This window comes from Polypterus senegalus, chromosome 14, assembly GCF_016835505.1.
Source record: "Polypterus senegalus isolate Bchr_013 chromosome 14, ASM1683550v1, whole genome shotgun sequence".
Taxonomy (NCBI): Eukaryota; Metazoa; Chordata; class Cladistia; order Polypteriformes; family Polypteridae; genus Polypterus; species Polypterus senegalus.
This window is the reverse complement of record NC_053167.1, coordinates 27,069,351-27,079,394: the sequence shown is the minus strand read 5'-3', so window position 1 is coordinate 27,079,394 and position 10,044 is coordinate 27,069,351. Positions and strand designations below refer to the sequence as shown.

The window sequence follows — 10,044 nt, the reverse complement described above, 5'->3', positions numbered from 1 at the left end:
TAATTTTGGTCGGCCGGCCACTCCTGGGAAGGTTCACCACTGTTCCATGTTTTTGCCATTTGTGGATAATGGCTCTCACTGTGGTTCGCTGGAGTCCCAAAGCTTTAGAAATGGCTTTATAACCTTTACCAGACTGATAGATCTCAATTACTTCTGTTCTCATTTGTTCCTGAATTTCTTTGGATCTTGGCATGATGTCTAGCTTTTGAGGTGCTTTTGGTCTACTTCTCTGTGTCAGGCAGCTCCTATTTAAGTGATTTCTTGATTGAAACAGGTGTGGCAGTAATCAGGCCTGGAGGTGGCTACGGAAATTGAACTCAGGTGTGATACACCACAGTTAGGTTATTTTTTAATAAGGGGGCAATTACTTTTTCACATAGGGCCATGTAGGTTTGGATTTTTTCTCCCTAAATAATAAAACCATCATTTAAAAACTGCATTTTGTGTTTACTTGTGTTATATTTGACTAATGGTTAAATGTGTTTGATGATCAGAAACATTTTGTGTGACAAACATGCAAAAGAATAAGAAATCAGGAAGGGGGCAAATAGTTTTTCACACCACTGTATATGTGTGTGTATATATATATATATATATATGTATATGTATATATATATATATATATTTATGTGGATATATATATATATATATATATGACAGAAACACTCATGACAATGCCAATCATGTTACGGTATTAAAATGTTTCCTTTTCTTTTTCATTACTTCTTTAACACACTACTTCTCCGCTGCGAAGCGCGGGTATTTTGCTAGTAATAAATATTTAACTTAAGACACCTTCTGCATATTCAAGTTGGCTTTGAAGAATATTTTTTTATTTTTCATCATTAGGTTCCCCATACTTTTTTTCATTGTTTTCACTTTTCTTTACTTGTGCCTCTTGGTTTATGTCATAGAAATTGTTATTTAAAATTTTTGTTAGGGTTGCAGGATCCTGAATTAGATACTTCTTAAATTTAATAAAAATATTCTGGCACAAGTGTCAAATCTTAAAAAAGGAAGTCATATTGAGCATTTTAAAATAATTAATATTAATTAAGTAAAAAAAAAAAAAAGTGTACTTTTAATTTTCCCCACCACCAAATTTCCCCGTCCCGCCCCACCTGGCTAATATTTCATGCCACCCAGTTGGAAAAATGTCTGGGGAGAACACTATATAATGAAGAAGAATGACAAATTTTAACAGTCATTAATAATAAGTTGCACATGTCTGACATTTTATTTTAGTTTTAATAATATTAATCAACAACAGAAAGCTTTTATTTCGGACAGAGTTGAAAATATTCAGCAACTTTCGTCTTTCTTTAAAAAATAAACACCTGAACAGGGAGAACCTAGAAACAGAACTAGGCAACTATGGAACAGGCTCAGCCTTTACATTGACTTGGAGCCATTTATGAGTTCTTTTTCTTTTCTTTCTTTTGGCCATAAGTTGTATGTATTTTGTGAGTTATTTTACCCATGCTTTTGACCTGAAATTAAATGTAACTATACTTTTTTTAAATGTAAAGCATTTAAAGGCTTTTTTATTCCATATCACATGACACCCAGCTCTATCTGTTTGCTAAACGTGATTCTACTCTTCCACCTTCTTCCCTTTCTGACTGTACGCAGGCAGTCACATCATGGCTGTCTGCTAATTTTCTTAAATTAAATAGTGATAAAACAGAGGTTCTTCTGGTAGGAACTAAATTTGTTTTGGACAAATATGATATTTAATTGACTGTTGATAATTCTCTAATCTTCCTCCCAGGTTAAGAGCTTAGGTGTTATCCTTGATAGTACCTTAACATTTGAGGCACATATTACTAATGTTACTCGGTCTGCATAGTGCTATTTACATAATATCAGCCCATTTACATCCATCTGTTTCAGCTACCAGCACTGCTATTCTCGTTCTGTGCTCTAGTTACATCTTGTATTGATTATTATTCTATCTTTTCTGGTCTTCTTCACAAACTCCTTTACAAACTTCATTTGGTTCGGAATGCTGCTGCTCATATTATTACCAGAACCCCTACAATAGAACATATTATTCCTTCACTGGCTCCCTATTGCATATCGCATTGATTCCAATTGTTACTTAGAAGGCACTCCATAATCTGGCACCTCCTTATCTGTCTGATATTCTTCATACCGCCATTCCTTCTCATATCTTTAGATCATCTTCATCTTTCAATCTTATTATACCTCCTGCACCCTTGACTACCATGGGGTTTAGAGGTTTCAGCCGAACAGCCCCACACCTCAGGAACTCTCTCTCATAAGATATTTTGTAATATTGACTCTCTTCCTACCTTTAAGTCTCATTTTAAAACACATCTTTTTAAGAAAGCTTATTCTGTCTGATAATTTTATCAATTTTATTATTGTATTTATTCTGGTTTTATTGTAGTGGAATATTCTTATTAATTTTAAATTGTGAGTTTTGTTATTAAGTTCTGTAAGGTGTCCTTGTGTGCCTTGAAGGGCACCTATAAATAAAATAAATTATTATTTATTATTACACTAGTATTTTTACATTAAAAATTAATTTAAAAAGCATTTGGCATATACGTAAAAAATATGAACAATAATCCCATGTTAAAATTAACAAATAAAAATATTATGGAGGGGTGGAAATTTAAATAAACACCACCTTTGGTTATGCCAAAGAAGAGTTTTGCACTTAGCAATTTAAGAAGGAAAAAAGTGGTAGCATTAAATATTTCTCTTTCTAGAGGTGGTACAACAAGAGAAAAGGTTGACTGCCTCGTTTTAAAGTTATAACATGTTATTTGGTCATATAAGCATCAATAATCTGTTTTACCTGTACTTGAGCATTTACTTTGAATAATAGGTCTGCTGTTATCCCAAAGTATGCTGTGGCAATGTTATTAGCAGAGAAACCAAGATCCATTATCATGCCCAGCTGATAAATATTTTGTAAGCTAAAGACAAAAGAACAAAAGATATAGTAATTAAAAATAAAAAAGGTTTCAAAGAGGGTGTTGCACAATATTAAAATTGTCAGTTATAATTATCCCAATTCTAAGTCAACAAACCTCTAGCCCTAAAGTAGTACAAGATGGAGCTTATAAACCACCTGCCAAAATAATGAATAGCAAGAAAGCCCCTTGACATGTTTGATGTACTGTAAGTTATGACAGTATTAGTACGTACATTGTAAAATAATAAAGTGTATTAAATAGATTCAATTGCACACCTCAAAAAATTAAATGGGCTTGACCCCTATTATTTTTATAATATTTCATGTTTCTTTACTCATAATAAACATGAAAAATGTTTTGTAGCTGAGGATATGCCAGTAAAACAGATCTATTCTGGTACTTGTGATGATGATTTTCATATGGATGTAGACTGCACTTCTGTGCAAATAATGGCAGCTCCAAGTTAATTAGAAACTGAATATGTAAAGCAGAAATCGCTCTTTGCATCAGAGCCTAGGTCAGTCCTTTTAAATGCTCTGACCAGTTGTATAACGCAGTTAGACATTCTGAGAGTGCAATGTAAATAGTAAATGTACTGTTCTAGCAATTATGCAGTAAGTTAAGTTCTTGTATATAATTTTCATTTGCTGACAAATATGCTTCATATTGCTATTGAATGCTTGCATGTTTTAAGTTTTTGTAAGTAATATGTTTAGAATCCAGAATGTTTACAACCAAAATGGGCAATTCAAAGAAAACATTTTTTAATATAGGAATCATCTATTAATATTTAATTATGCAATACATAAATTCAGAACCATAGTGAACTTAGACATTAGTCTGTTATACAGCCTGTCTTACTTTCTTTATAATGAATGCACTTTTTTTTTTTGCGTTATTATACATCAATTATTATTTCTTCATCAGCTATTGAACATACTGTCACTGTCTCTGTTACTTGTTCTTTTATGACCATTTAAACTCTATAAACCTTTTCAAGGTGTCCCATAATACATCATATATCCCATCAGTTTAATGATTAGATAGATAGATAGATACTTTATTAATCCCAAGGGGAAATTCACAAACATAAACCTACAGGTACTCAATCATCAGATATTGTACTTTTGTATTTTTGAGCCCTGATTGATGTTCTGTCCAATCTGTTCTCATACTACAGTATGCTGCCAATAATTGATCATTTTTAACCAGTAAAACTTTCAATTTTTTATAACCATTTGAACAACTTTACAAAACTATGTGCCAAGTATTATTTGAAAGCTCTGTGTAACAGTGTTTAATGTTGGGTTTGGGTCCTATTCCAGTCATTTATCAATATTTTTGTTGTGTCTTTATGGGTTTTCTCCAGGTAGTTCTGCTTTCCTTGCACATCACAGGTTCAGATTTCCTTAAATAGAAACTCTGTATATGATCATTAATTTTAATATGCAGTTATTCATTTGTGTACATTGTGTCCTGCTATACATGGAAGTGTTAACTGATGATTAACTGATAGTAAATACATTTCCTTACTTTGTAATTTTATAGGAACAGAATGCCATACAAGTAAAGCATTTTCACATGTTTATTTCTCCAGAAAATCCTGGCCCTTCAAGAAATGTACAAGAAGTCTCCAAGGCTGTTTCTGTGAATAATGATAAATGCAATGACTCAGCAGGTCTGTTGGAACTATTATTTGTAGGAAAAAATGAATTACTCAAAATCTTGCACGTAAAGTTTCTTATGTTCATTTCTTTTTAAGCTTTTGCTTGTGTCTCATATCTTTTTATGGTGTATTAGTAACTGTAGTGAATTGCAGCAGTAGTAATGTTTATGTGACTCATTTTCTATAAAAATAGCACCATTGCTATTAAATAATATATATATATATATATATATATATATATATATATATATATATATATATATATATATATATGTATGTATGTATGTGTATATATGTATATATATGTGTGTGTGTGTGTATATGTATATATATATATATATATATATATATATATATATATATATATATATACACACACACACACACACACACACACACACATATATATATACATATACACACACAATCTGTGCACTGTCCTTTTTAATGCCAAAAACAAGAAATCGGCAGTAGAAACACGAAACGCAGTTTATGGCATTCCATGCAGTTCTTGCCCAGCGGTATACATAGGACAAACATCAAAAAGAACCACAACACGTATACAGGAACATCGCAACACCGTCAGAAAGAAGGACTCACGATCACTGATCTATACGTATACAAAATCAACAGGATATACATTTAACTGGGACAATGTACAAGTAAGATTTAAGGCCAGTACTAAAAGTGCCAGAGAGCTGGCTGAATCTTGGATATCAGACGAAAGCACCATTAACAGACATTTGGACATAAACCCAGCATATGCAAACATAAGAAGAACATTTTCATAATACATACAAGTTTATGACCAATACCTCCCCCACACACACTGACCTACCCACCAAACCCCCACCCCCAAGCCTAATTTTGCTATATACAGTGGTGCTTGAAAGTTTGTGAACCCTTTAGAATTGTGTATATTTCTGCATAAATATGACCTAAAACATCATCAGATTTTCACTCAAGTCCTAAAAGTAGATAAAGAGAAACCAGTTAAACAAATGAGACAAAAATATTATACTTGGTCATTTATTTATTGAGGAAAATGATCAAATATTACATATTTGTGAGTGGCAAAAGTATGTGAACCTTTGCTTTCAGTATCTGGTGTGACCCCCCTTTGCAGCAATAACTGCAACTAAACGTTTCCAATAACTAACTTTTGATTATTCCTGCACACCGGCTTGGAGGAATTTTAGCCCATTCCTCCGTACAGAACAGCTTCAACTCTGGGATGTTGGTGGGTTTCCTCACATTAACTGCTCGCTTCAGGTCCTTCCACAACATTTCGATTGGATTAAGGTCAGGACTTTGACTTGGCCATTCCAAAACATTAACTTTATTCTTTTTAACCATTCTTTGGTAGAACGACTTGTGTGCTTAGGGTCGTTGTCTTGCTGCATGACCCACCTTCTCTTGAGATTCAGTTCATGGACAGATGTCCTGACATTTTCCTTTAGAATTCTCTGATATAATTCAGAATTCATTGTTCCATCAATGAAGGAAAGCCATCCTGGCCCAGATTTAGCAAAACGGGCCCAAACCATGATACTACCACCACCATGTTTCACAGATGGGATAAGGTTCTTATGCTGGAATGCAGTGTTTTCCTTTCTCCAAACATAACGCTTTTCATTTAAACCAAAAAGTTCTGTTTTGGTCTCATCTGTCCACAAAACATTCTTCCAATAGCCTTCTGGTTTGTCCACATGATCTTTAGCAAACTGCAGACGAGTAGCAATTTTTTTTTTTGGAGAGCAGTGTCTCTCTTTGCAACCCTGCTATGCACACCATTGTTGATCAGTGTTCTCCTGATGGTGGACTCATGAACATGAACATTAGCCAATGTGAGAGAGGCCTTCAGTTGCTTAGAAGTTACCCAGGGGTCCTTTGTGACCACGCCGACTATTACATGCCTTGCTCTTGGAGTGATCTTTGTTGGTCAACCACTCCTGGGGAGGGTAACAATGGTCTTGAATTTCCTCCATTTGTACACAATCTGTCTGACTGTGGATTGGTGGAGTCCAAACTCTTTAGAGATGGTTTTGTAACCTTTTCCAGCCTGATGAGCATCAACAACTCCTTTTCTGAGGTCCTCCGAAATCTCCTTTATTCGTGCCATGATACACTTCCACAAGCATGTGTTGTGAAGAGGAGACTTTGATAGATCCCTGTTCTTTAAATAACACAGGGTGCCCACTCACACCTGATTGTGATCCCATTGATTGAAAACACCTGACTCTAATTTCACCTTCAAACTAACTGCTAATCCTAGAGGTTCACATACCTTTAACTTTCACAAATATGTAACATTTGATAATTTTCCTCAATAAATAAATGACCAAGTATAATATTTTTGTCTCATTTGTTTAACTGGTTTCTCTTTATCTACTTTTAGGACTTGAGTGAAAATCTGATGATGTTTTAGGTCATATTTATGCAGAAATATAGAGAATTCTAAAGGGTTCACAAACTTTCAAGCACAACTCTATTACTTTTGATTCTTGTAAGTCTAACCATTATCCTCTGGTGAAGGCTCCTGGCAGGGGCTGAAAGCTCAGGAATAAAAATTACTTGATATGTGATTGATTTTCTCTTTGTGGATCTCCAGCTGCAAATATGCATAGCGAATCACAGACCTTCGCTTACACACACATGTATATATATATATATGTGTGTGTGTATATATTTATTTGACAGTAAACTATGTAACATTCTATGATCTGCTTCTCACAACTGAGAGGGCCTGCGGCGGATGTTTGCAGACTGGCAGACCAAACACATGCGTTACCACCATACAATTCACGTGTGTGTGTATATATATATATATATATATATATATATATATATATGTATATGTATATGTATATATATATATATATGTATATGTGTGTGTGGACTGGTATTTTAAGTCAATTTATTAAATAAAGACCAGGCGGAGCATCCTGCCGACCACGCCACTGTGACGGCTGGCCCCGCACAGACAGACGGACATCATATTGTCACCACACACCATTTATTTACAGTATTATTTACAAAGTTTGTGCTCACGTGTGTGGACTGGTATTTTAAGTCAATTTATTAAATAAAGAGAAACAAAAAAAGTCAAGAACCACATATATTCAGAGGGCCAAAATAGATATTTATCTTTTAGGTTGAATAAACTTACATTTTTATTAAAATGAACCTATGCTTCAGTAGAATCATTTATCTTGTACTTTACTAGGTCTGGCAGTTAGTTAGTAGAACTCAATTTGTCTGTGCTGTCATTGGTGTGACATTATAGGTGTCTACTATATTTATCTCTGACTATGTGTTTTTACTAAAATGAGAAAAGACTGATATATTTTTTTTCCTGTTTTTAGTTCCTGGCCCATCAAATTCTTCATCTAAAATTGCCAGGTCTGTAGCTGGTGGGAGCATGAAAAGACCTTTAACTGATAACAAGGATAAATCAGAAGTGTACAAATCTATTTTCACCTCTCACACCTCTGCAAAACGTACTAAGGATCAGTCCTCCCACTGGATCACTCATACACCTTACCACTTCTAATCAGAATAATTATAAGTATACAAGTTATTAAATATGATAATCTTATGCTGTAAAAAAAAATAGAGGAATCTGAGAAAATTCTGTTTGTTAATACAAAATTATGTACTTGGAAATAGAAAAGCTCAGGGTTATATAAATGCAAGAGAAATGTTACAGTCCTTGTTTTCTTTAATATAGGGTTCTTTTATTAAAGGGGGAGGGTATTTACTCAACTAAGTGTTTTTGCTTTTTTTCTGTTTTGGTATGCCTTAGAAGAAAGTTGTGATAATTAACCTTCCCAAATTACTGTCTAGCTGATTCAGTTTAGTGTTTACTGCTAACTAAATACTGGTAGGTGAAATTCTTTTTTCTGTGTATTTCAGTAGCATTTAGCCATATGGTAATAGCCATATACAAAACACAATATAAAATAAAATATATCCTTTTATTTAAATGCTCCTATCCAGTTATTAACTTTTGTCATCCTTAAAATAATAATTAATGACTCATAATGAATAGAATGAAGAGGACAGGATAGGAATTATACTTCAACAAAATTAAGAATTCTTAATTCAGAAGGTCTTTTCTAGTGTTTTGGAGGTAATGGAAGTTGCATAGGCACGTTTTAAATTAGTAATTTTTGAAGACCGTCAAACGTCAGTATGTATTAGCAAGTTTATATTTTTTATCTCTGTTACTGTGTATGGAGAAATATTTCAAATACAATAAATACGCATTTAAATGTATTGTGAAATGTAACAATGAATAAAATAAATAAAAACAGTACCCGCTAAAGCCCACCCTTTATCTAACCTCACCCAGTGTTGATGGGTGAAGATGGCAGTTTTTGTTTCATTGAGCATTTGTATATTGTTTGTGGTGTCACTTGAATAAATAAATGATGAAAAAAATCTAAAAAGTTATTTAACAAAACATTTATTTATGCTTATGTCAGTGTGTTTTTTTATTTTTATTTTTCACATTTCACATGTATTAATTTACATATGTATTCATTTTTTTTTTATTTTGTTGAAATACTCCTCTGTAGTTTTGCTATATTCCTGTGTTGTAATTTAAAAAAACTATGTATCTGGAATTATTGGAAAAATCTTACCATTTGTTTTCTGTAATTTGTCCACAAGATGGCAGCAGAGATACATTGCTTTTTATGGCCTACATGGCTTAATTTCATAGCAACTGTTTAACCAAATCTTTGTAGCTTTAAGTGATATTTAGTTCAGTTCCATTCAGTGCTTTTTGTTTTTTAGCACTTTAGAGTAATTGTGATATATAAAATTGAATAACTTAACATCTAAGCTGATATATACAAATTTTCAGTTAATCAGATTCAAATAAAGCATGCTTTAAGTTAGAAATGGTACAAAACAGTTGGTGACAGCACTCATTACGCTTGTCAAAATATTTAAATATTTTAAGGAAGTTAGATTCTTTGTACTTTGATTGGCTAAGCATTCACAGTATAAGCCTTAAATATCTTAGCCACTATAATATTCTGTTAACTAACATTCAGTTTTGTAGAGATGAAACAGCAGATTTTCAACATTTACATCAATATGCTGTATTAACAAAATATTTAATAATTATCTTTATCCAGTGTACAGAAAAAACATGTTTTTAAAATAAGCTTTCTTGTGTTCCTCATTTATTTATATATTATTTCTCTAATCTTGTTTTTTTATGGCTATCCTGGTTTTGCAGCTTGCTGCAATGCCAGGTTCCAGAGACTGCTTGTGGTGTCAGAATTTACTGAGCAGATTTGGCCTTTATTTGACTTGCCTTTGCTTTTTGATACCAATCAAGCTATCTAGTACCAGGAGGTAAGCCAGAAACTTAAATTTATGTTGTCCTGAAAATTACTGATGTTTAAATTACTGTAA

General features: G+C 33.0%; 1 protein-coding gene across 1 annotated transcript in view; it reads left to right on the top strand.

The window, feature by feature from the left end:
* Nucleotides 1-9,065, top strand: part of rtf2 (replication termination factor 2) — a 132,905-nt gene extending 123,840 nt beyond the window's left edge. The window contains exons 8-9 of the mRNA XM_039734805.1: nucleotides 4,546-4,626; nucleotides 7,980-9,065. Coding sequence (XP_039590739.1) covers nucleotides 4,546-4,626; nucleotides 7,980-8,167 — 269 coding nt within the window. The 3' untranslated portion in view covers nucleotides 8,168-9,065. The remainder of the gene's footprint in view (nucleotides 1-4,545; nucleotides 4,627-7,979) is intronic.
* Nucleotides 9,066-10,044: the final 979 nt, after the last annotated feature.